The 27,435-nt window shown below is 42.2% G+C and overlaps 1 protein-coding gene across 3 annotated transcripts in view; it reads left to right on the top strand.

Moving 5' to 3' along the window:
• Window positions 1-3,931: 3,931 nt before the first annotated feature.
• Window positions 3,932-27,435, top strand: part of col16a1 (collagen, type XVI, alpha 1) — a 67,152-nt gene continuing 43,648 nt past the window's right edge. For all 3 annotated transcript variants that reach the window (XM_077008529.1, XM_077008530.1, XM_077008528.1), the window contains exons 1-4: window positions 3,932-4,131; window positions 20,393-20,490; window positions 23,999-24,067; window positions 25,698-25,815. In XM_077008529.1, coding sequence (XP_076864644.1) covers window positions 20,415-20,490; window positions 23,999-24,067; window positions 25,698-25,815 — 263 coding nt within the window. In that variant the 5' untranslated portion in view covers window positions 3,932-4,131; window positions 20,393-20,414. The remainder of the gene's footprint in view (window positions 4,132-20,392; window positions 20,491-23,998; window positions 24,068-25,697; window positions 25,816-27,435) is intronic.

Genomic DNA, 27,435 nt, shown 5'->3' with positions numbered 1-27,435 from the left:
ATCAGTATGATTATTAATACGGCTGAATGCCCTGAAACTGGGGGAAACACACTTTCTGTTCCTCTAAGTCATGTTCAGATAGCATGTGTGCTAGAAGTTAAGGCTGAGAAGAAAAGGGGGCTTGGAAGGCAAACGGGCTGTTTTACATCTTGCCTGGAAAATGCATTTAGCACAGTGGAGTGGGGATTCACGTTCGGAGGAGCCTTGCGGTGCATGTTTGGAGAGCTGTGTGGAAAGTGGAGAAGCAGTCGGTAAAGAATTCCCTCAGAGAGTTTGACATCTGGCTGGCGTGTGATTGTTTCCATCAAACCAAGCCCCACCCCTGGAAATTAGCAACATGTGGGCCACATATTGTTTGGACGGAGAAAACCATCGTGGTTATCGACTAGGACTTCAGCTTCAATCACGTCTGGCGCTTCTCACGTATTCTTAAAAAGCTCGTAAGCGTCCAGTTGTGCTTTACTCAGCATATTCCACAGCCCTGTCCCACAGATGCTTCCTCCTCCTCCTCCTCCTCCTCAATGGCTGGAAAGAAACACAGACATGCACTCATGTACACGAACACACACTCTCTCTCTCACACACACACACAAACACACACACACACACACACACCACAAATCTGACAGTTTGCCGTCCAAGTTCCATAATCCTTTGCTCTGGTTCTGGCCCATCGCCATTCTGCCTTCCCCTCTGTCTCTGTCCTCGACCCAGACCCAGTTCCACTCTCGGTTCCCCAGTATGGAGCAGAGCTCATGCTGCATCATCAGGCTGAATATGTAACTGTGGGCTCAGTGTCGCGGTGGTGATAGTGCATATCTGTTGGCTGCTAAGCCATTGTGCTAACCATGCTGACTATTGGTACAATAACACAGCCCAGCGAGCTGTGGCAGGATCTCCTCACCTTTGCCAGGGACTACCTTGTCTTCGTAACACAATCTCAGCCAGCCATGACCCTAATATTGGTCACTGGGTTTACATAGCCAACATTATGCAGTTTCTGTTCTATTTCTGTGTTCTGTTTCTATTGCATTCCATATCTTTTAGGGTTCTCGTACTCCTGGTGTGTGTGTGTGTGTGTGTGTGTGTGTGGCTCTCACTTTGTTCAATATGATCCCTTTTGAAATTCACTGCAATCCTGTTGAACGGTGACACGGAGTGTTTAGTTCATGATCTTTGACTGCTGTGTGTGATGCCATTTGTCTGTTTATCTGGGGCATCAATCTCCATGTTCTAATGTCCTTGTCCCTGTGTGCTCCCCATCTCTCATCCTCTTAAGAGCAGAAAACTGCATGGAAGGAAAACAGAGGGCTAATAAAGAGACTGCCAGGATCTATCCTCTCGCCTGGGCGGAGAAAGAAAGAGTGAGAGAGAGAGAGAGAGAGAATGCCTGCCTCCTTGATATAAATCAAGGGGCTTTCATTGGACTTCCAGCCAAGAACACCCTGCACCCTGTTCTCACCTTACAGGCTGTGTTCCCTCACCACCTTCTGCCCATTATAAATGCTCTGCCAACAGTGAGCAAGCTTCTAAAAGTATCTGTGTTATTGTCAGGCCCTGATCTACTTTGAATGAATCAATTAAGCGTATCGGGGAAAGTGGAAATAAATATTTTGCTGTTATGAGAGCAATTTGATGTAATGCCCATCTAATGGAGCTCCCTGTACTCTATACTCTGGGAATACTCTGGAAATACTCTGTACTCTGACAATGCTGAAGTAGCAAACAGCTGGCACGGTGCCTGGTTATGATACAGCACGATTGTGGGAAAAACACATTCATTTGTTGATGTCTGATAGAATATGAAGGCTTGTGCACTCAGCCTTGTGCAGTCAGCCATAACATCACTTTTTCTTTCAAGGACAATGGCAGTCAAAAGAATCTGCACCAACTTTGTAATATTAACAATATTCTTTAGACAATTATTTTTAGAAAATTCTAGAGGGTGAGGCAATGGCACAATGGTGATGTCAGTTGTTTCCAAATACATGTTTACAGGTTTGAATGCACTGATATCATATAAGCCTCTTCATACTCTTCCTCACTGCAGCTGTCCTTCCTCTATGTGGCATTATACAAGACATGATGTATTAATATGTTTTATCTAATGCCTCATGGCACCAGTCCAACTGAACTGAATGGACTCCAGTGGATTCCAGTGGTTTCATGTCATTTAAACGTACCTATAAAGCTATAAGTACTTGCAAAGCAAGATTCTGATTTCTGAGCATGTTTATAGTATATGCCACTACCATATATATATTGTAGTGTTTGATACTAGAGTTGCCTGTCATCATGTAAAAAAATAAATTAAAAAAATTCCCTGGACTAATGACAATTGTAAAGTATCTAACGATTACTGAAAAATGCTGAAAAGTGATTTGATTGGTTGATCGATCAACTGATTGAAAAATTCTATATTTATGTATGTATATAATATGCAATGCCAGTCAAAAGTTTGGACACACCTACGCTGCTTATTTTTATTATTTTCGACATAAAAACAGGGAGGATGCCAAACCAATGAAAGATATAATAAACAAATTTTAGATTATTTGCTGAGGGTGCATTTAAAATTATGTGTGTGTGCGTGTGTGCCAAATTATATTAGTCTTATATCAAATCTAAGCATAATCCATTTTTTCATAATGCCTTTTTTTAACTATATGTACTAAAAACATGCATTTAGTCAGGTATGTCCAAACATTTGACTGGTCATGTATATATCCATTTTAGTAAATATTTTCAGTCATGTGTATAGTATAGAATTCTTGTGGGTTTATCTGATTTGTGAAAAAAAACATTAGACTTTAAACAACCTCTTATCTATGCATGGATGATATAAAGTCACGTATTTGCTGTCACAATAATCCCACCTCATTCTCTTCTCCCTATAAAAACAATACCACAGAAGACTCCTTTAAAAAGTCTTTGCAGTAGCTAGCAGTATTTGCAGAGATCAGATTTGGTCAAACAGTATTACAATCTTATTGTTTGACTCCGGTCATGCTGTGTTCCCTGGGGATAAATATTTTAAATTCCTGCCTCAAACTTAAGAGTGACGCAACACGGCTCAAATGAAGCAGTAATTTGACTGATAAAATACTGAAATCATGTTAATTGCAGTAGAAGAAATTATATGACGAATTCTGTAAATTATGTCTTATCTAATTTGTTTAGCCTGTATTGAGAAGACTCAAGGTAAAGAGTCGCATAAATAGAAGATGCCCTGGGCGTTCAATGTCAAGGTTAGAATAGTGGAGATCAAGCTAATTGAATCCCACCGTGAAGTTGGCACTGTAGTCTGGACAGTGACAACATGGACCGCTTCTGCCGAAAACCAAGAGTTTATGGAGTATCAAAGCTGGCAATTCAAATAATTTTGAGTTCTGCCTACAGAGCACCTTAGATTGAAAAAGAAGGAATAATATATATATATATATATATATATATATATATATATATATATATATATATATATATTAGAAAGCTTACAAGTCAAGTGATCTTTGTAAATCTTTGTATAATTACATTTTAATGATCATCTGTTACACGCACTAACATGTACGAACATGCACGCGCGCGCGTACACACACACACACACACACACACACACACAAACACACACACACACACACACACACACACACACACACACACACACACACACACACACACACACACACACACACACACACGTAATTACTGCTTAAATAGAAAGTACACAATAATTCAACTATATCTGAAACTATTTGAAAGAACTCGTGATATCTGCCGTATCCCTTTCAACACACCTCATACCTTTGAAAGTAGCATAATCCTATTATATGAACCAGGGGGAGGTGATAACACCCGCCAGCGCCGGCCTAGGTGATGTCACCACATCTGGAGTGTGTCCCAGCAAAACGGGGGGGGGGGGGGTTACTGCAGTGATGGGAGGGGAGAGGAACTAAGTTGGACACAGGACTCCTATGCAATAACTTTCCCCCCTTCTCTATTAAGAGGACTCAGGGAAAGTCGGGGAACGAGCAAACTGTGGATTCTACCAGCAACCAGTTTCACGTTTCGGGCGAACTGGATTTCTGTGGATTAATGTGATCGTTACTGGGTGGATCTATCGATTGTTTGTAGGTATGAACGAACTTTTTTCCATCACTGTGCTGTTGGAAATCTCTTTTACTATGCGCGTCTGCCTCAGCGATGATGAAGAGTTGTTTACCCGTTTCAAATACATTTGCAGAATCGCAGCTGCTCGGTTCGCTTTCTTTTATCTATATTTTTACACGTATTGTATTATCCTGGAAAAAAAAAACGCTCACCCATGAGTCATTTGTATATTCTAATTTCTTCTGAGCAATTGCCCTCACTGATGAATATTCTGCAAACACGAACTTCTGTTAAACGCAGCGAGAAGATTTAGGCTTAACCGCATACCAAGAAACGTGCTTTAGGCCAATTTTAACTTTGATGAAGCTTTGAGATAAACGTTTGACTTGTTGCTCGAAGTAGGCCCCCCAGCGGCCGCGTGCGGTATTGCTCCTAGTGTGTGACCGATGCAGGCCAGTGCGCAGAAAGCCAGAAGATTCACTCCGTTGGCTGGAAGCTATGGCCACTTTTCAACAGGATGGAAAGATGGGAGCTTCCGGTTAGGAGTAGTTGCGCTTTCTGTGATTAATTTCAGAATTAATCATTAACGTTTTGGAGTTTAGTTGGGTTTTGGATAAATGTGTGACAGATAAATAACCAAATAAATACATTAGGACACTTCTAGCTAGGCTCTTTGAAAGATTACCTCAACTCTGCCGGTGTCCTTTGTCTCCCAGCAAGACACATCATATGTCTCGGAGGGGGGAACGCATTGCTGGGTGGATTGCTGATATATGCCTTTTCCCCATGGTATGGGAGTCAGTGAGGTAATGGAAGAAACATGCACTCACCTTAATGAATCCTTCAACCGCTGGCAGAGGCTCAGCTGAAAGGTAAAGAGATGACTGATACATGACTTATGAACAAGCTATTGAGCTCTCAGCTTTTGAAGCGGATGGAAAGTTGGCTTCTGTTTCAGCCTGGCCCAGTTCAAATCCTCACCAGTAGAAGGTCCCTGGTAAATCCCATCTGAATGAGAGAAGCGAAATGTCAAGGGCATTTCTCTTACTCTATAGGTAAGTGTGTTTCCAAAGCACATTTGCTTTTAAACACTCCAAAGTGTTGCATAGTTACACGAGAAGTTACATAAGCGCTACGTACTTCTGCTTTTTATTTTATTTAATTTTTTATGTCCTCCAGTTTTGTCTGACGTTTGTTGGAGTGTCAAGGTTATGTGTAGGTTAAGGGAGGTTAAGTCGAATGCCCATCCTCCACAGTAGGGGATCCTGTAGGTTTGCAGAGTTCATCACTGTCCTAAGCCCCATCCACCAGCCACAATGAAAGGAGTAAACTTTGCTATTGTGAGTCTTCACTTCAAGCGCTGCTTTTCCTTTATTGCATGCTGTTTTCACCCCTGAAACCCATGAACGACACAGCCGAGCATATGAGGATTCTAAAAATACCTTTAATTGCGTGGAGGCGTGAAGCCGGATGCCATCAGATAAATCTTGATTTGAACATGAGCAGAGCGGTATACGCCGAGCGGAGGTTAGTCATGCAGCCGTGATGGAGCCGTGTTCTTCACATCCCTGCTTGTGAGAGCCCGGTGGTGCCCTCTCTCTGCACTCCACAGCGTCTCCCCAGGCCTTCTGCCTCGCTATGTGCACAAAAATCTGTTTTGATGGTGACTCACCGATTCTTGGAACACGTCCTTTTGCGACTACGGCTTTATCTGGGTCAGTGTTTGCATTGCATCGCCGGGCCCTCTGCGTTCAGAAATCTCAGAAGTTGCCGTGCATGGTGTGTGAACGTTGACGCGTATGGAGGTTTTGTGGGTGGCGGTGGTGTTGCTGTTCTCTCCTGTGGATGATGAGATGATATGGGGTTTATCTAATTCTGCTTTGCATGTTCTTTTGTACCGAAACCCATCCAAATTACAGAGAGCATGCAGACAATTAGGATAAACAATCGCCGTCTGCACAAAGCGGTTTTATGGTAGCGTTTGTCACCTGGCAACAAGTCAAGAGCACATTAAGTGATGTTCAGAGTTTGACAGGAACACAACGCTGCAGGTGTGTCTGACAGCCCCCTCCCTGCTCGCCGAGATCCCCGCACGCTGCAGACAGCAGCTCATTACGCCGCACCTCTCGTCTGTTGATTGAGCGCATTGTCGGTTTTAATCTTCCCCCTTGAGCCTGCCGAATGGCTGTTTTTGAAGCTCTCTCGGCATGGAAGTAATCCATTTTAACTACGGAGCTGGCGTCAAACACTCACGGGTGCGGAGCCCGATTGCGTGTGCGGCACCTTCATGCTTTTGACCGGCGACTTCACGTCAGCGGGCCGGGCAGAGAGCCAGGGCCACGCGTGAGACGCTCCTCTGTTTTATCAGCGGCGGGCAGCTGTATGCTCCTTTGCTGTTTACAAGCCCAACAAAGTGAAAGAGAACAAAGCAGACACAAGCTTTTATTTCAGAATGAGGAAGCAAACGGTCATGAAAAAAAAAGCCTCTGATTCAGTGAACGCAGGTGATGGGTTGTGGCTGCCTCTTGGCTTAATGGATCCTATCTTGTATACACGAACCAGAGTTGACTTAGAGGTGAGAAGTGAGACAGCTGTAGCCTATGAATAAGTGATTCTAAATCACACATCGCGACATGATTGCGTTCTAAAAATCCATAGATCTGCCGTGATCAACCCTCCAATTCAAAAGTGGGAAAGTGTGCACTGGCCAGCGCGTTTCAATTTGCTACCATCATATTAAGTGGGTAGTGGTATACGGTCACTGCCTGGACTTCTGTAGGGGTACGTTGGCTACATGTCAGAGATTATAGATTGGGGCTTATGACAAAAAGTGATTTACGACTTTGACCTCTAGTTGACCCCCCCTCTCCACCCCCCCCCCCCCCTCCACCCCCACCCTCCCCCCACCCAACCCCCTCCAACCCCCCCCCCCCCCCCCCCCCCCCACTCCCCCTCCCCACCCCAACTCATGACATCATCATCACATTAATCACGTCAAGACGACCAAAGAGTATTAAGTTGTGCTTTGATATTTTGCTTGATAAGGTTAATTAAAACATTATTTTGATCTTCTTTGATGTTGACTCTCCGGGGCCGTATAACCCTAGACACCTGTGACACACACACACACACAAACACACAGACCCTGAACGGAACAGCGCACAAACCCTAGTCACACAGACCAGCGCTAAAAGATAGGGATCTCAGACACACACACCCGTAGTCTCACACACACACACACACACACACACACACTCCCCTGAACAGCGCACACACACCCCTAGTCACACACACCCACTCCCCTGAACAGAACAACGCACACACCCCTAGTCACACACACCCACTCCCCTGAACAGAACAACGCACACACCCCTAGTCACACACACCCACTCCCCTGAACAGCACACATACATACCCCCTAGTCACACAGACCGCGCATGCGCACACAAATATGCTTACTTTGAGTAACTTCAAACAGTTAACAAAACTCTGATGAACCAATGAGGAGGCATTCTCAACACACCAATCCGGGGTGCGTGTTTAGAGCGCGAGCATTTAAAGAGAGAGAGGGAGAACGTTTCCTTGAGGAGCCAACATGCATTCGACTGTGGTATTGTCCATACAAACCATTTTTTTCCTGAGTGAGGCCCCATACTGACTTGAAGTAACTCTGAGGGTCCTCGGCACGCTGAGTTGACCTCGTCACCTTTCCCTCAATGAATTAACTCAGGTCTTCCCACACACACACACACACACATACACACACACACACACACACACACACACACACACACACACACCGATGCACTCGCACATGACCTTGACTCACGCTGTAGGGAAACCTCCGTCCACTGCCCGCGACACACACACACACACACACACACACGCGCCCCCTAGTCACACACTCCCCTAGTCACACAGAACAGCGCACACACAAATATGCCTACTTCAAAGTAGCGTACTTCAAACAATTAACAAACTCTGATGAACCAATGAAGAATCATTCTCAACCGAGTTAAACCACACTGTATAAACATTAAAATTACCTCTTTTAAAATTTTATGTAGAGAACTTGTTAAACTATCAAGTTTATAATAACAATCTTAAAACAATGTAAATATATGTAAAAGATTAATACATTGTTTTATTCACTGTTTTTTTTTTTCTGAAAACATGGAACTCAGATTTCAGTCTCCCTATATCAAAGAAACTGCCATAACTTTTTATCAAATGTTGGAATATCTCCTCAGGAATCACCCGACTCTTTTAAAACATATCCTTTCTAAAGTCTGCAGGAGCCTATGATACATGTTGGGTCATAGTGCTTAATATCCGTTATGTGAAGCTCCACTGTGTAGCAGAGTTTCAGGGAACTTCCTGAAGACTTATGAAAGGCCGTCCTTTAACAGTAAATGTGGGTTTATCAATAAATGTGACAAACCCATAGAAAGTTGCAAAAAAACACTGGACCGAGGCATGAATTGTGCACCAGTTTAACATCAAGTTTAATCTATGTGCATAGCAGTTCACAAAAATTGCTTCTGGGGCAATTTCTTTAACTTTATCTTAAAGTCCTTTAGCGGGAGCCATGACAGTAGTCACAATGTACATCACATTTTTTACATCACAAAGTGCTGCATCTGTTATTTTAAAACACCAAAGACAGATTGGACATTTTGTCGTTCTGAAATATAAAACATCCACAAATCATTACTAAGTTTGGGCCTGCGGTATTTACATAACAAATTATCAGACTGTTGTGCATGACATGAAAATGTCAGTTGTCTTATCTACTCGCCAGTCAAAAATGTAAGCAGATGGAACTTCATCTTTGATTTCATTAAGGCCAGAGGCTGTAATAGCAGAGCCTACAGTTGTAAATAACTCTGAATGTAGTTGGACATCCCAGAAAACAGAGGATGACTGGAGTGGTTAAGACATCATCGTACACGGATATTCTCTGTAATTGCCCTTGTTAGTAGATTCTACCCTCATTACAACCTCTAAAAGTGAGCTGTTTACCGTCGAGCAGTGAAGAACATCGAGATCTGGATAGTTGCTATTTTGTGCTGTTAAATCTTTATCTTTTGGTCCCTTAATATGTAGTCCATCATCAATCACACGTTCTACTGTGACTCTACATAGGAAACCTGACCATGAACATGAGCTCACGTTCCTTGTTTTTCTATTGAGTTTTGCATATCTAGTCAAAATTAACCAAACCCTCCAAACACACCTTTCACCAAACAATATGTAACTGAGATGATTGCGGCCAAACATTCTCTTCGTTTAAGGTAAGACACTACAGGTGAATAGGGTAAAAATGTCATCTAGCAATCACTATGAAACTTACCACATTGATTATTGACATTAAGAGAATTACAAGTTTTCTGAAATGTTATGTTTAAATATGCAACTTAGGCGTTATCTAATTAAATATATGTTAATTTGCATTTATTTCAAAAACAGAAATCTAAACAATGCATAAAGTCAGGTTCAAAATTCTTGTTTTGAGATTCTGAATATCTCTTTATTACTTTATAAATCAGAAAAAACTGTTTACTTACTCTCAATCTAATCATATCATTAGAGCATCCCCAACAATAAAAGGACAAACAACAGCAAAACAGAGCAATGTAATGACTAAGTTTAACTTCAATAAAACGCAATCACAGCGCACACACACCAACCTGTAGAACTTTTACCTTAGATTGTTGTATGTCTGTCCTGCACAATAGTTCCCCAGTCCTGTTTACAACCTAGTCATCCATCCCTGCTCCATATGTATGTCCCTCACACATTTCCTCATGATGTGTTTTCAGCTTTTTAGCTGTGCTCAGGTTTGCACTTGTGTTTCACGCTGGCAGACGTCTCAGATGCGACAACCTCTGCTTTTGATATTCTGAGTATATCAGGTTCATTACATTGACAGTAAGACTGTGCTCTGATCATATCAGCTTCATTACATTGACAGTAAGACTGGGCTCTGCAGCCACAACCTCTCCATATCAGTCACCATAGCAGAGGCACCTTCACTAAAGGTAGAAATGGCCATACCTGTTGCTGCCTCAACCCTGCATTTACCAACACAATTAAATGTATAGGATATCACTACCTGTTCATCTCCTCACGTTTAATTGGTGTATTTATTTTTTACTTTTACATAACATAGGTATGAGTTTAAAACCTTTAGTCACAAAACATTGTATTCATTCACTTTTATTAATATTTTGTCCATTCTACCACTAAAGAAAAAATCTGTAGGGTAAAACTGACATTATTTAAATGTCATTATATAAAACTGTCTCTATCTCAACCCTGTCCCATACCTGTATTATTTTTGTAAACCTGCATGTCCCAAGACGCGTATATGTATATACAGGTTTGCGGTACCCATCTCTTTCACACAGACTGCACTCTTAAAACAAACTGCTGCAAAATCCGTGGTCTGATATTAATTTTAAGCCCTGTGCCTACACAATTAGGACAAATTAATCCACTAATTAGTTCAAACGCGCTTTGCTGTGCGGCGCATTCGGTCCGACCTGCTATCTAAAGTCTAAATGCGTGTAAGCATTTCATTATCTAATTGATTTTTGCAAGTTTCACCTTGCTTCTTCTCGCAAGTGACAATTGTTGTCTTTTCTGAGAAGCTGTTAAAAGCAATACTTTCGGCGTTTTTATATTATAAAGATACTGAAATGCTAAACCAGAAAGTGTGACCGCATGTGACCACGTGACGCTCTCAGGTTTCACATTCTCAGAAATCGACACCGGCCAACGAGATGTCAAGCTTGCGTTTAAATCACCCTTTTATCCCCCCCCCCCCCCCCCCCCCCCCAGAAGAGCTAGAAGAGGTGGCTGGAGAAAGGGAAACCTGGGCCTCTTTGCTCAGGCTACTGACCCCGCGACCAGGGCCCCAGATAAGAGGATGAGAATGGGCGGATGGATGTATCCTGAATTTTGAACTAAGTGAATGCTGTGTGATGCTGTTTAATTCTCTACATAAGGAATGCCAAAACATGGCCCACATTTGCATTTTACACCTGAGAATATCCCTCTGCAATCTTCACTAAAATTAAGTGACTTAAGAAGTCAATATTTACATTTTTCTACAGTATAGTAAATAATAAATAAAATGAGCTGGAGTTTATGAGTTTATATTCCATATATGCCCCATGAACCGAGCTTGAATTTCTCCAAATGCCGGGGTATGCTTTTAAAACTATGTTCTTTGTCAAAGTGATGAAAAGCTTCAGATGATCTTCCAATCATTATATATTACACTGCACAAATTCATTCCTACTGTGCAATAAATGTGTAAATATTCCAGATAACAACTGAACTGAAAACTGAACTGAAAAAGAAGTATACAGTCTGAACTGTAGTACTGAACCTCAAATATGCGCAATGTCCGAGGGGTTAAACGTGTTGTGCTTCTATGGGGGAAAACGTCACGCTAGTTGATGACAACCTGTGAGAACTTGTTCTTTGAACACTTGCACGTCCGGTACATTGTTTTGGAAGAATATAGTTATGTACATCTAATATTAAATATCTGCAGAACTTTTTTCAAGATATTTTGGATATTTTACCTGTCCTTACCTCGCAGTTGCCTTTGAACTGCGGTTATCTATTACACTTTAGGTCTAAATTCATATCCATACTGTTTAAAAGGTTTTTGAAGTAACGTAATGTTTTGTACTACATTTTCCATATGACTTGTGCAGTTTAATGAAGTTTATATATAGGCTACTTTGCACTTCACTTGCCCGGCTGAAGACCTCTGTCTAAACCTCCTGTTTCTCTATAAAATATGCACAATTAGGGGAGGCCGGGTATGTTTGTAACACTTTTTGCTTCCAGTATGGAAAACACAATATGTATTAGTTAAACAATATACAAGACTCGTGTGGCTTAATGAAATGTGGGAGTGATAGAATTTATAATTATTTTATAACTGTGGGGTATTTTTCTTGTCCGGAATCAACCAGCTTTTTGCTGCCATGGTTCTATGGTGTAACAATTTTGCACTTCACTGCACACACACACACACATCAACATTTTTCTCAACTAGGTATTCATCAACCACTTTGCAAACATTAATCTGTTTCTTTGTTGAAAGTTTTACTACACAAATGTCTATTATATACACACACAGACAAAGCACATGATCGATTTTTACAGCATTGTTGCTCTTAGGCATGAGAACCAACAGTTTACTAATAGACACATGGGGTGTTTCGTTAGAATCTACACACAACTGGGCCAAATGATGCCAATCATGCGACGTTGTTGTTTTGACAACATTCATTTGATTCTTGAAATTTTGTAAACGTTTAACATCATCAGCGTTCATGTTATTAAAAAGTGTAAAATCATCCACACTATCGCCAATACAATTATACAACAAATGTGTCAATTCGTAGTACACACGTTCTGACAAACTCCTTTTTGAGTGATTTATGACCCTTGAGTGACAGGTCACCCCCACAACAGGGGCAAGTCTGGGCATATCCTTCCCATCTCCACCCAACCACCCCCTTGATTTATAACCCTTGAGTGACATGTTTGATTGACAGGTCACCCCCACAACAGGGGCAAGTCTGGGCATATCCTACCCATCTCCACCCAACCACCCCCCTTGATTTATGACATCTTTGAGTGACATGTTTGATTGACAGGCTATCCCCCACAAGGGGAGGTCTGGGGGTACGCCCCCCACAGTTCACATCCCCTGCCACACCACACCTGTTGGTGCATGACGCCTTGACGTCTATGTCACACAGTTTAGTCAATCAGACACGAGACATTTAAATATGTAGATGTTGTATATAGTATTTAAACCGACACTGCAGTTTATGTGGCTACAGCATTTTAAAATGTCTGCTGTGTGTGGATCAGGCTCTTTTTAGAGATTCAACAGTTACGCCAAGATTTAGTTCTAGTGGTGAAACCAATTTGTTTTTAGCACCAAGGAAGAGACGGTATACCAAAGCATTTGGTCAAATACCTCGCGACCACTTTAGGGATGTTAAAATTAATCTGTTTGATTCTCTGGCTTATGACGTTTGTGGGGTGGTCAAAGAGGATCACAGCCTACCCGAAAGTGCGTTAAAAGAAACACAACTCCACATCGTGGGCACACAACATCAAGACAAGGCCAACATGCAGGCCAACGTGTTTGAGGATTTTCATCCAGCAGACCAACCGGATGCCTGTGAGCGTGTGTGGTATAGAAACTACAGAGGTCCGTGCTTTGAATATACGGAGATCGGCACCGGTCGTAGGTTTGTGGACTACAGCTATGATGAATCAGCTATGGACAACACAGGACCGGACAATAGTATGTTGGCTCTTGGATATGTGAATATGGCCTCCTCATCGGATGAGCAAGTCGATGTTCCAGAAGACACAATCACACATGAGCAGCCCGATGATGTGGACAGCCGAGTGTGTACTACGGCGTTGAAACTGATAAAGTCTGCCGTTGTTGCAATCCTACAACACATCATAGATCGCAAGTTGAAGGAGATGTGTCTCGGTTGTGAGGTGAATCACCCCAGCCAGCGTCGACACACGTGTCTCTTTGAGCCGGATATCTTCTTTTTTGAAAAATACTATAAAGATATAACACAGTCACTGTTCATACCCGAGTTAAGAGAAGCCATAGCGGGTCTTCTAAAGTGTTTTGGAATACAGCTGGCTCTTCAAAAAGTGCAAGGATGTGCTGAAACCGTTGTCTGTGAATTGCGGAGCGAGCCGTACATTGTGGAAAAGCTGCAGGAGCTAAGGAAAAGTCTGGTTGATCAAACATCCGAACAATTCGTCTCTGACGCCGTTGACCATTGGGAAGGCGGTTCAAAGACTCGTAGTGGTGTTTAAGTCGAAAATGGGTCTGGCTTGTGTACGACAGAGTTTGTCAGAACGTGTGTACTACGAATTGACACATTTGTTGTATAATTGTATTGGCGATAGTGTGGATGATTTTACACTTTTTAATAACATGAACGCTGATGATGTTAAACGTTTACAAAATTTCAAGAATCAAATGAATGTTGTCAAAACAACAACGTCGCATGATTGGCATCATTTGGCCCAGTTGTGTGTAGATTCTAACGAAACACCCCATGTGTCTATTAGTAAACTGTTGGTTCTCATGCCTAAGAGCAACAATGCTGTAAAAATCGATCATGTGCTTTGTCTGTGTGTGTATATAATAGACATTTGTGTAGTAAAACTTTCAACAAAGAAACAGATTAATGTTTGCAAAGTGGTTGATGAATACCTAGTTGAGAAAAATGTTGATGTGTGTGTGTGTGTGCAGTGAAGTGCAAAATTGTTACACCATAGAACCATGGCAGCAAAAAGCTGGTTGATTCCGGACAAGAAAAATACCCCACAGTTATAAAATAATTATAAATTCTATCACTCCCACATTTCATTAAGCCACACGAGTCTTGTATATTGTTTAACTAATACATATTGTGTTTTCCATACTGGAAGCAAAAAGTGTTACAAACATACCCGGCCTCCCCTAATTGTGCATATTTTATAGAGAAACAGGAGGTTTAGACAGAGGTCTTCAGCCGGGCAAGTGAAGTGCAAAGTAGCCTATATATAAACTTCATTAAACTGCACAAGTCATATGGAAAATGTAGTACAAAACATTACGTTACTTCAAAAACCTTTTAAACAGTATGGATATGAATTTAGACCTAAAGTGTAATAGATAACCGCAGTTCAAAGGCAACTGCGAGGTAAGGACAGGTAAAATATCCAAAATATCTTGAAAAAAGTTCTGCAGATATTTAATATTAGATGTACATAACTATATTCTTCCAAAACAATGTACCGGACGTGCAAGTGTTCAAAGAACAAGTTCTCACAGGTTGTCATCAACTAGCGTGACGTTTTCCCCCATAGAAGCACAACACGTTTAACCCCTCGGACATTGCGCATATTTGAGGTTCAGTACTACAGTTCAGACTGTATACTTCTTTTTCAGTTCAGTTTTCAGTTCAGTTGTTATCTGGAATATTTACACATTTATTGCACAGTAGGAATGAATTTGTGCAGTGTAATATATAATGATTGGAAGATCATCTGAAGCTTTTCATCACTTTGACAAAGAACATAGTTTTAAAAGCATACCCCGGCATTTGGAGAAATTCAAGCTCGGTTCATGGGGCATATATGGAATATAAACTCATAAACTCCAGCTCATTTTATTTATTATTTACTATACTGTAGAAAAATGTAAATATTGACTTCTTAAGTCACTTAATTTTAGTGAAGATTGCAGAGGGATATTCTCAGGTGTAAAATGCAAATGTGGGCCATGTTTTGGCATTCCTTATGTAGAGAATTAAACAGCATCACACAGCATTCACTTAGTTCAAAATTCAGGATACATCCATCCGCCCATTCTCATCCTCTTATCTGGGGCCCTGGTCGCGGGGTCAGTAGCCTGAGCAAAGAGGCCCAGGTTTCCCTTTCTCCAGCCACCTCTTCTAGCTCTTCTGGGGGGGGGGGGGGGGGGGGGGATAAAAGGGTGATTTAAACGCAAGCTTGACATCTCGTTGGCCGGTGTCGATTTCTGAGAATGTGAAACCTGAGAGCGTCACGTGGTCACATGCGGTCACACTTTCTGGTTTAGCATTTCAGTATCTTTATAATATAAAAACGCCGAAAGTATTGCTTTTAACAGCTTCTCAGAAAAGACAACAATTGTCACTTGCGAGAAGAAGCAAGGTGAAACTTGCAAAAATCAATTAGATAATGAAATGCTTACACGCATTTAGACTTTAGATAGCAGGTCGGACCGAATGCGCCGCACAGCAAAGCGCGTTTGAACTAATTAGTGGATTAATTTGTCCTAATTGTGTAGGCACAGGGCTTAAAATTAATATCAGACCACGGATTTTGCAGCAGTTTGTTTTAAGAGTGCAGTCTGTGTGAAAGAGATGGGTACCGCAAACCTGTATATACATATACGCGTCTTGGGACATGCAGGTTTACAAAAATAATACAGGTATGGGACAGGGTTGAGATAGAGACAGTTTTATATAATGACATTTAAATAATGTCAGTTTTACCCTACAGATTTTTTCTTTAGTGGTAGAATGGACAAAATATTAATAAAAGTGAATGAATACAATGTTTTGTGACTAAAGGTTTTAAACTCATACCTATGTTATGTAAAAGTAAAAAATAAATACACCAATTAAACGTGAGGAGATGAACAGGTAGTGATATCCTATACATTTAATTGTGTTGGTAAATGCAGGGTTGAGGCAGCAACAGGTATGGCCATTTCTACCTTTAGTGAAGGTGCCTCTGCTATGGTGACTGATATGGAGAGGTTGTGGCTGCAGAGCCCAGTCTTACTGTCAATGTAATGAAGCTGATATGATCAGAGCACAGTCTTACTGTCAATGTAATGAACCTGATATACTCAGAATATCAAAAGCAGAGGTTGTCGCATCTGAGACGTCTGCCAGCGTGAAACACAAGTGCAAACCTGAGCACAGCTAAAAAGCTGAAAACACATCATGAGGAAATGTGTGAGGGACATACATATGGAGCAGGGATGGATGACTAGGTTGTAAACAGGACTGGGGAACTATTGTGCAGGACAGACATACAACAATCTAAGGTAAAAGTTCTACAGGTTGGTGTGTGTGCGCTGTGATTGCGTTTTATTGAAGTTAAACTTAGTCATTACATTGCTCTGTTTTGCTGTTGTTTGTCCTTTTATTGTTGGGGATGCTCTAATGATATGATTAGATTGAGAGTAAGTAAACAGTTTTTTCTGATTTATAAAGTAATAAAGAGATATTCAGAATCTCAAAACAAGAATTTTGAACCTGACTTTATGCATTGTTTAGATTTCTGTTTTTGAAATAAATGCAAATTAACATATATTTAATTAGATAACGCCTAAGTTGCATATTTAAACATAACATTTCAGAAAACTTGTAATTCTCTTAATGTCAATAATCAATGTGGTAAGTTTCATAGTGATTGCTAGATGACATTTTTACCCTATTCACCTGTAGTGTCTTACCTTAAACGAAGAGAATGTTTGGCCGCAATCATCTCAGTTACATATTGTTTGGTGAAAGGTGTGTTTGGAGGGTTTGGTTAATTTTGACTAGATATGCAAAACTCAATAGAAAAACAAGGAACGTGAGCTCATGTTCATGGTCAGGTTTCCTATGTAGAGTCACAGTAGAACGTGTGATTGATGATGGACTACATATTAAGGGACCAAAAGATAAAGATTTAACAGCACAAAATAGCAACTATCCAGATCTCGATGTTCTTCACTGCTCGACGGTAAACAGCTCACTTTTAGAGGTTGTAATGAGGGTAGAATCTACTAACAAGGGCAATTACAGAGAATATCCGTGTACGATGATGTCTTAACCACTCCAGTCATCCTCTGTTTTCTGGGATGTCCAACTACATTCAGAGTTATTTACAACTGTAGGCTCTGCTATTACAGCCTCTGGCCTTAATGAAATCAAAGATGAAGTTCCATCTGCTTACATTTTTGACTGGCGAGTAGATAAGACAACTGACATTTTCATGTCATGCACAACAGTCTGATAATTTGTTATGTAAATACCGCAGGCCCAAACTTAGTAATGATTTGTGGATGTTTTATATTTCAGAACGACAAAATGTCCAATCTGTCTTTGGTGTTTTAAAATAACAGATGCAGCACTTTGTGATGTAAAAAATGTGATGTACATTGTGACTACTGTCATGGCTCCCGCTAAAGGACTTTAAGATAAAGTTAAAGAAATTGCCCCAGAAGCAATTTTTGTGAACTGCTATGCACATAGATTAAACTTGATGTTAAACTGGTGCACAATTCATGCCTCGGTCCAGTGTTTTTTTGCAACTTTCTATGGGTTTGTCACATTTATTGATAAACCCACATTTACTGTTAAAGGACGGCCTTTCATAAGTCTTCAGGAAGTTCCCTGAAACTCTGCTACACAGTGGAGCTTCACATAACGGATATTAAGCACTATGACCCAACATGTATCATAGGCTCCTGCAGACTTTAGAAAGGATATGTTTTAAAAGAGTCGGGTGATTCCTGAGGAGATATTCCAACATTTGATAAAAAGTTATGGCAGTTTCTTTGATATAGGGAGACTGAAATCTGAGTTCCATGTTTTCAGAAAAAAAAAAACAGTGAATAAAACAATGTATTAATCTTTTACATATATTTACATTGTTTTAAGATTGTTATTATAAACTTGATAGTTTAACAAGTTCTCTACATAAAATTTTAAAAGAGGTAATTTTAATGTTTATACAGTGTGGTTTAACTCGGTTGAGAATGATTCTTCATTGGTTCATCAGAGTTTGTTAATTGTTTGAAGTACGCTACTTTGAAGTAGGCATATTTGTGTGTGCGCTGTTCTGTGTGACTAGGGGAGTGTGTGACTAGGGGGCGCGTGTGTGTGTGTGTGTGTGTGTGTGTGTCGCGGGCAGTGGACGGAGGTTTCCCTACAGCGTGAGTCAAGGTCATGTGCGAGTGCATCGGTGTGTGTGTGTGTGTGTGTGTGTGTGTGTGTGTGTGTGTATGTGTGTGTGTGTGTGTGTGGGAAGACCTGAGTTAATTCATTGAGGGAAAGGTGACGAGGTCAACTCAGCGTGCCGAGGACCCTCAGAGTTACTTCAAGTCAGTATGGGGCCTCACTCAGGAAAAAAATGGTTTGTATGGACAATACCACAGTCGAATGCATGTTGGCTCCTCAAGGAAACGTTCTCCCTCTCTCTCTTTAAATGCTCGCGCTCTAAACACGCACCCCGGATTGGTGTGTTGAGAATGCCTCCTCATTGGTTCATCAGAGTTTTGTTAACTGTTTGAAGTTACTCAAAGTAAGCATATTTGTGTGCGCATGCGCGGTCTGTGTGACTAGGGGGTATGTATGTGTGCTGTTCAGGGGAGTGGGTGTGTGTGACTAGGGGTGTGTGCGTTGTTCTGTTCAGGGGAGTGGGTGTGTGTGACTAGGGGTGTGTGCGTTGTTCTGTTCAGGGGAGTGGGTGTGTGTGACTAGGGGTGTGTGTGCGCTGTTCAGGGGAGTGTGTGTGTGTGTGTGTGTGTGTGTGTGAGACTACGGGTGTGTGTGTCTGAGATCCCTATCTTTTAGCGCTGGTCTGTGTGACTAGGGTTTGTGCGCTGTTCCGTTCAGGGTCTGTGTGTTTGTGTGTGTGTGTGTGTCACAGGTGTCTAGGGTTATACGGCCCCGGAGAGTCAACATCAAAGAAGATCAAAATAATGTTTTAATTAACCTTATCAAGCAAAATATCAAAGCACAACTTAATACTCTTTGGTCGTCTTGACGTGATTAATGTGATGATGATGTCATGAGTTGGGGTGGGGAGGGGGAGTGGGGGGGGGGGGGGGGGGGGGGTTGGAGGGGGTTGGGTGGGGGGAGGGTGGGGGTGGAGGGGGGGGGGGGGGGGGTGGAGAGGGGGGGTCAACTAGAGGTCAAAGTCGTAAATCACTTTTTGTCATAAGCCCCAATCTATAATCTCTCATGTCCATCATGCAACTGTTCCAGACAGGCTGCAATATGCGAGAGAGCCATAAAGTCTTATGCCTGAGGGTTCATGGCTGTCCTTCACTTTGACAGGTATGCGTTCAGACATGGTGGAACAGGGGTCAGAGAGCAGGTCCAAAATGTGTTTATAGACTTTAAGTGAACCTTTGACTGTTTAGGTGGGTGGAGACTTTGACTGACTCGCAGTGAGCATATTGAGTGTGTATGTGAGTGACTGTGTGAGTGTATAAGTGTGTTTTGTGAAGGGAAGGGTATATTGTCCTGACTGGGAATTAGGCCCTGGTGCAGTTGTGTCTGCAAGACATGAAAACAGGCAAATGTAGTCAATGTATACATGGTTACTACAAGTGTATACATGTCTACTGCATGCCTACTGTAAATGTGTACATTTCTACTGCATGCCTACTATAAATGTGTACATGTCTACTGTATGCCTACTGTAAACGTGTACATGTCTATTGCATATCTTCTAAAGGGTGTTTATTATCAGTTCCTTGACAGCGATGTGTTATTTTAAGCATTATATTTAAACTGTTTATAATTTACCATCAGAGGTACTGGCTCTAACATGAACCATTTTCACCACACCCCAACGTTCATAATCTCCATCCATCTACCTTCTTTTCTGATGGACATCCTACGCCCCTGCTGCCTCCTGTGCTCTCTGCCTGACGGTCCGGTGTCCTCTGTCCTAGGTCGGAGCTGAAGGGAGGTGCCATGAGGGTCGTCTTGTCCTCACTGGTTCTGTTGGCCATCTGCTCCGGTCACGGGGGTCAGCCGACAGCCGTCGAAGGTAAGAGGCGCCATCTTGGTGGCTTCAACAGATATCTGCTTCAAAGCGCTGTGTTTATATCTGCTCATATCACGGCCTGTTTTTGTGTTTGTGGACGTGTGTCTTGTGCAGTGGGATCACATTGCGCTTCCTGCTTAATTTATGTACTGTCGTACCGATTCGTGGACGGACTGTTGAGCATACAAAATTACCCGGTCTACTTTTAGTTTCTTGAGATGCAGCTGTCTTGCAGAAAGTACCTGTTTTGAGAAGGAGACCTCAGAGTGTCGCTGAGAAATCTCTCAGGGGATTTGTTGATGTAGGAAGCATATCCTCCATGGGCTAAACGTATATAAACTGCCTCTGGAGAGTCTCTCTGGGTAAGGGATGTGCACTGTTCAGCATCTTTCAGTGTCTAACTTCCTTTCCCGTGCTATAACTCCACAAAGACGGCTAACAGAACGCCGGGGCGAGGTACCCAGTACACAGGAGGGATTGTGGAAAATGTGGCAAGTGGCAGTCAGCCTAGTTCTTTTTCCATGGCCTCTTTTGCAGAGATCTTTCCAACGTTGTTGGTCATGATGTACGTATGTAACTTCATACCATAAACTCAGTATAAAAATATTATATTGAATAAGCTATGAAATTGGTGCGTTTGAACAGTTAGAACAAAAAATTAGCTGGGATTGAAAATGTACATTGGTGTTGATTAGTTTTTGTGTAATTGATGAATAAAAATAAAAACAAAGCATTCAAATGGAGGATTTCAAATGTTCCCTTAGATGAGAAACCGTCCGTTTGTGAGGCTGGAGTGAAGGATACTCAGGCACCCTTTGAAGGAACACAACGCAAAATTCATAGTATTGTCCAGTACACACGTTCTTCTCCTTACCTTCCCCTCTCTCCTCCTTTCCTCTCCTTGTCTTCCTTCGTGAACCGTGAACTAAAAGAGGTATAGAACCGTTGGAAGAAAGTGAAACTCGAGCCCTTCCCATTCCCAAGAAGCCTGTAGCAGACAGAGCGTGGAGGGCTGGGCCGGCTCTGAAAGCCGGTCTCCTCCCTCACCCAGGGGGCTGCCAGTCAGGCCCCACACAACCTCCCGTTGGGCTCTTGCTGTGTCTGTCATCAGCCTCATCCCACACGTGTGGCTGCACCAGGGAGAGACAGTCGTGCCTCGAGGCGCCCGTCTGCATCTCCTCCAGTCGTCCGTGGTTTATAAATATCCATACGTAACATCTGTGTTTGTAAGTCAGCTCCAACATTTATGACATCAGCAGCTTCTTATGTTTATGTGTGATGCTCACCACACCAGTGGGTCATTAATGCCTCATGAAGACCTTACGGACTCTTTCAGTAACATTTTCCCCCAGAATCCATTAGTACACATGAAAACATAGTCTTGGGAGCTATAAAAGAGACCAAGATAACCTTTATCTAAAACCACTAATGCAATTTCATATAAAGTCATATTTATTCTATCAGGATAACTACATAACCCCAGCTAGGGGAGTCCACACACTATCCCAACTGCCATCAAACATAAGGATTCATTAGAGTGGTCGGATGGAAGTGTGGGGGACAGTCTATGTGGTGTGTGTTCAAGGTATTGCTGTCTTGTTTGCTTCTGTTCAATTTCAGTGAAGGAATTTCAGTATGCCTACCAATCACAACCCAGATATGTAAGTGTGGTTTAAAGATTTACTTTTTCCGCACTGTGCATCTTTTAGATTCATGAGAGACCTCATTAAAGTAAAATAAATATGTGAAGCCTCTTCCTTATGGGTGAATTCTTTCCTTTTAACTCCTACTTTGACATGCGGAAAAACTTTCAGCTGTCATGTACATTTAAGAGTACATCTCTGCCTCCACCACCACAAATACGCTCTCTACAGCTGTGTCCTTATCAAATTAGTCTGAAATGTTATGCCAATAAAGCTGATCAGACACTTCTCAAGCTCTATCAAGGTTTGCCCTGCTGTGCAGAGCATTTGCTGCCCTTTTCTATAATGAGTCCTTCAGCCAGTTCTGGAAGTAAACACCTTGTCGGGGACAAGAAGCAGACAGAGTCAGTCCTGGGCCCCAGGAGCTCAGGCTAGGCAAAGTTCAGAGAACTGGGCCGAGATGATATTTTTGAACTTTATCCTGTGAAGTGTTTTGACTGAGTCAAACAGAGGTCTGATCCTGATACCACCTGGACAGAACAGTGTGGCTAGATAGAATCAAAGCTGCTGTCTCAGCTGCTGTGATCTTTGGAGTGCATTGCGATCGCACAATTCGTATTTTTTCATATCCTGTTTTGGCTAAATGAGCGGGATTACAGGTTTATTAATGTAGGTTTGGTCTATGACATCAGTCATTGCTCGCTTTGAAACAGTGGAAGGATCGTCTCGGCTTTTATTCCTGGCAGTCTGTCTGTGTGTCTCTCCAACATCTGGTGTTGGTGTGAGTGAATACTGGAGAAACACTCGGGTCCTCCCACTCCTCCTCCTCCTTCTCTTCCTCCTCCTCCTCCCCCTTTCCCATCCGTGGTTCCAGGAAAACCTGGCAGTCGTCTCTCCTTCTCCCAGGCTGCTCACTGGAAGTGCGTTTTCGTCATTGTGCCTCTTTCTTTTATGAGAGCAGAATGAGAAGTGAAGCATTGTGAGTTTGCACCTGGTTGTTGTTGGATATCAAACCCCTAAGATGTAAGAAGAACTACGCAAAATATGAGTTGTGGGTTTTTGATACACACTTCCTATAACCTGAGGTGGCTGAGAAGAGATTCAGATGTCTCTGGTAGGAACGTATGGGGCTTGACAGGGAGAAGCAGATTGTATCCTCTGATCCCTCACCCTGCTCCCACTCCCACATATCACTCCCGTCCAAAAAGCTCACAGACCTGCTCACTCTCAGATACTGCTTCAGTCTTACTGTAGCTGTCTGATCTTTGAAGTATCCAAGTGACAGATGCATTCAAAGACAGTTTCTGTTAACTTGATCCTGCTCACAGATTGACGGACATGTCTTTGGTCAAAGTCCTGACTGTCTGTAATCTGGGGTTGTTGATGTAACTGTACTGTAACGCTAACATCTCTGGAAGCCTTCTCCTAAGAGTCTGCTTCGGCAGACAGTTTTGGAGTCGGTATTGGTGTTTCACTGTTGAACCCTGTCTAATGTCTCTTTTAGCTGCGTGACAAGCAACATTTTGCATCACAGCTGTGAGTGTCACCGTGAGCTGATCTGTGATGTGACGTCTACTGGACGACAGAATGTCAGGCCAGCTGTCAGAGGGCCCCGTCTCAGTATTATGGAGTGATTCTTACAGACAGATAGAAATTATTTTTAGCTCCATATCTGAGATGGTGTCCGTCTTCTTCTGGCGAGCTTTGATCACCCTAACACGTTCTCTCTTTACCCGGGTCCAGTATTTGACAGAGCTGTCCTTGGCTACGCACAAAACTTTTTCTTCGGGAAAACTTTCACAGTGAAAATTCTCAGGAATAGTTGTGATACAATTTGCACATCCCTGTCTGTTTGCTTCTTTCAATAGGTGTGAACTGTCCATCCCTGCAGGTTGAGGACTGGAAGTTCCCTCAGACAGCCAGACACAACATCACTGGTATGTTTATTTTACTGACAGATTACCTCTAGAGTTGGGCAATAAAACAGCATCTTTTATTGAATATTGAATGATAATAATTATTTAGAGTTGGTGATTTGTGGGTAAGTATCAAATATTTAATAATCGGCACCTGTTAGAGTCCTGTTAGAGACTGTTAGAGATCTGTTAGAGACCTATTAGAGACAGTTTAAGACCTGTTAGAGACCTGATAGAGACCTGTTAGACTGTAAGCAATCTGTTTAGAGACTGTTGACAATCTGTTAGAGACCTGTTAAGAGACCTGTTAGAAATCTGTTAGAGACCTGATAAAGACCTGTTAGAGATCTGTTAGAGATCTACGAGACTGTTAGAAATCTCTTAGAGACCTGATAGAGACCTGTTAAAGACCTGTTAGAGACCTATTAGAGACAGTTTGAGACCTGTTAGAGACCTGATAGAGACCTGTTAGACTGTAAGCAATCTGTTTAGAGACTGTTGGCAATCTGTTAGAGACCTGTTAGAGACCTGATAAAGACCTGTTAGAGATCTGTTAGAGACTGTTAGAAATCTGTTAGAGATCTAACAGAGACTGTTAGAAATCTCTTAGAGACCTGATAGAGACCTGTTAAAGACCTGTTAGAGACCTGATATAGACCTGTTGCTGCTCTGCATGTTCTGCCCAGACCAGCTCCATGGATGCTTGCAACCACAACCGAAACTGCAGCCCCTGATTCTTTTTAGCAGTTTGTAGATGTAGCTGAACCACGTCCTTGTAGACCACGTCCTTGACTCATGCTGCCTTTTTGAGTCTGTGATCTGCTACACTGTCTGCACTAATTGGTGTTTTGCTGTGGTTTGATCTTAGACTTTTTTGTGTTGTTCCTGATGCCTGTTTACAGAAGCCACATCGTTAAAATTTTACTGCCATTTACACTGCCATTCATGTTAACATGGTGACAAAAAAAAAACACAACCAACTTCCAGTATATTATTAGAAGAATTTCCACAAAGTTAAGGACTTGACAAGCCACAGCATTTGTGACTTTATTTCACTGCTAGGTTCGGTGCGTAATTATTCCAGCAGGACTTTTCTGTTCTCTCATTTTATAATTATTTTATTTTAAATTGCATTTTTCTGTGTTCTATGATTTTAGTGTTTAATAAAATTACTGGGATGAAATGATTCATAAATATTGTTAAGATAATAATTATTGTCTAGGATAGTTTTTGTCGTGATATTTGTTGTGGCCTTATTTACAAGCCCTATTTTTGTGTTTTCTTATTTGTTAAGCAGTCTATAGGGTTTTAATAGGCTATTAAATAATGGTATTTAGATTATCAACAGCATAATTATAAGCTCTGAGGTTTCTGATGATTTATGCTACCCTTATGTGCTTTACTTGAAAGTTTGAAATGTAAATAATACTCCACTTGTGTATGCAATATCCTGAAAGTACCTACACTTTGTGGCCCAATGCTCGGTGCTACAAAGGCTTGAATTCTGCTACCCTGATCTGATTTTCTGTAACCTGATGGCCTTCCTCACGTTGAGCTCCTGCTGCTGTGTGCTGCGTTGTGCGTGTCAACTGGAATGCGGCTGATTGATTAGCCTGCTGGGAGCTTAATGGACTGATCGATTGACTCGCAGGTTTCAATCTGGTGCGGCGTTTGTCCCTGCTGAAGAACGGTGAGGTGAAGAAGATTCGTAACCCACGAGGGCCACTCATTCTTCGCCTTGGGAAAGTCCGTCTCATCCAGCCTACTGAGTAAGCCTTTACTGTCTCTCTCTCTCTCTCTCTCTCTCTCTCTCTCTCTCTCTCTCTCTCTATTTATGTCTTTCTTCTCTTTATGAATCCTTCTGAAATACTCCTGAAGTTGCCGTTCTCAAAGCCTTCCTCTACCTCTGCGTACTGTGTACAAAGCAGCGCTGTACGTCGCTGTTCCTGCCTTCCTCTCTCCCACCCGCATCATATGGACTTGTGGCTGTTCAGAACTGCCTGCAGCAACCCAGCTGTTCGCGCGGGCCAGGACACGTCCCGCTGCTCCGCAAAACTGTGACTAATATCCTCGGCCATGACGGCTCCGTGTTGATTACGAGCTCAGGCCTGAAGCGTGGAAAGAATCAAAGTGCTAATACTTGTTGGAGTTTGACTCGTACGTGTGTTTAGTAGTGGGTGTCGGGGCAGACCTCTGCCTTACATACCACTAGGGTGGTAATTTTTTTTTATTAACAATAACTCAAGTGCGCAATGGGCTTTGGGTGTAGCCATAAGCCACTGCATAAAGCAGCGTTTATGGTTACCCTTTTATTAGAGTGCCCATGGATTTGTATGAACCGGTCATGCATTTTCTCAGAGTTCTGGTGATACCAAGTTGTTTGTTTAGATTTTTTTTTTTGAAAACTCAAGTATACACATTTGGTTTCTTCCAAGACTTCCACGTCAGCTGTTTAAGACACAAAACGTTTGCCAAGTAGGTCAGATCAGTAGTGTGTTGATGAGGAAGGGGCTTTGTGTTGTCGTCGTGCTCTTTCGAAATGGTCGTCACCTTCATTCTGTCATGCATATATCAGAGCATTTGAAGCCTCCAGAAGCTGTGTCCTTGGGAGGCTTTGGGAAAGAAGCTTCGAGTTGTTTTGAGTGGCGTTCTCCCAGTTTGAGCAGAGGCAGGAAGTCTCATCAGTCGTCTTCCCGCCTTGATTGCTTCCTTGTTCGTCTACAGATATGTGAGTGCGCGATCCAACCAGCTCTGATTGTGCTGCGTCCCTGTCTGCTGTGACATGGAGCCTGTCCCCTAGACATGGAGCCTGTCCCCTGGCGGACTCTTTGAAGAGAGTGCCTTTTACGACAGGTGTAAACAAATAAATGGGCATGAAGGAACAAAATCATTTTTTTTTGTTCTGTCTTTGTTTCTGTTGTATGAATTCGGATGTTGCTGCAGAGTTTTTAGAGGAGCCATATTAAATTTCAGAGGTGCCATATTGCATTTTGGGAGTTCTTCCAGAGCAGGCCTAGGGGTATATGAACGTGCAGCTGTGCGATGCCTCCATAGGAGACCAGCAGGAGTTCAGTTACTTCCTTCTACCTGCCATGAACATCACGCGCGTGGCAGTAAACACTGGGGCATAATTTGGCTTCATTTGCTGATCTTCATTTAGATATGGCTGGATAATGTGTCAAACTGTCATATAGCCAATATCGGGTCTATTCCTGGCCTGTCGTTTCGCGTCACTTTGCGCTTTATATCCCAATTAGAGCAAAGCCACACAGATCAGGCAAAAATGTAGTCACACACAGCACAGACGCTCTGAACCTGCTGTCATGGTGTGCAGCTTACCGGTTCTATTCTTGGTCGAATGTATATTGTCATAAATATGGCGATTGTCA

The sequence above is a fragment of the Brachyhypopomus gauderio genome, chromosome 6 (assembly GCF_052324685.1).
Source record: "Brachyhypopomus gauderio isolate BG-103 chromosome 6, BGAUD_0.2, whole genome shotgun sequence".
Lineage (NCBI taxonomy): Eukaryota > Metazoa > Chordata > Actinopteri > Gymnotiformes > Hypopomidae > Brachyhypopomus > Brachyhypopomus gauderio.
Note: the sequence above shows the minus strand (reverse complement) of the source record. Positions and strands in the feature narration are given on the sequence as shown.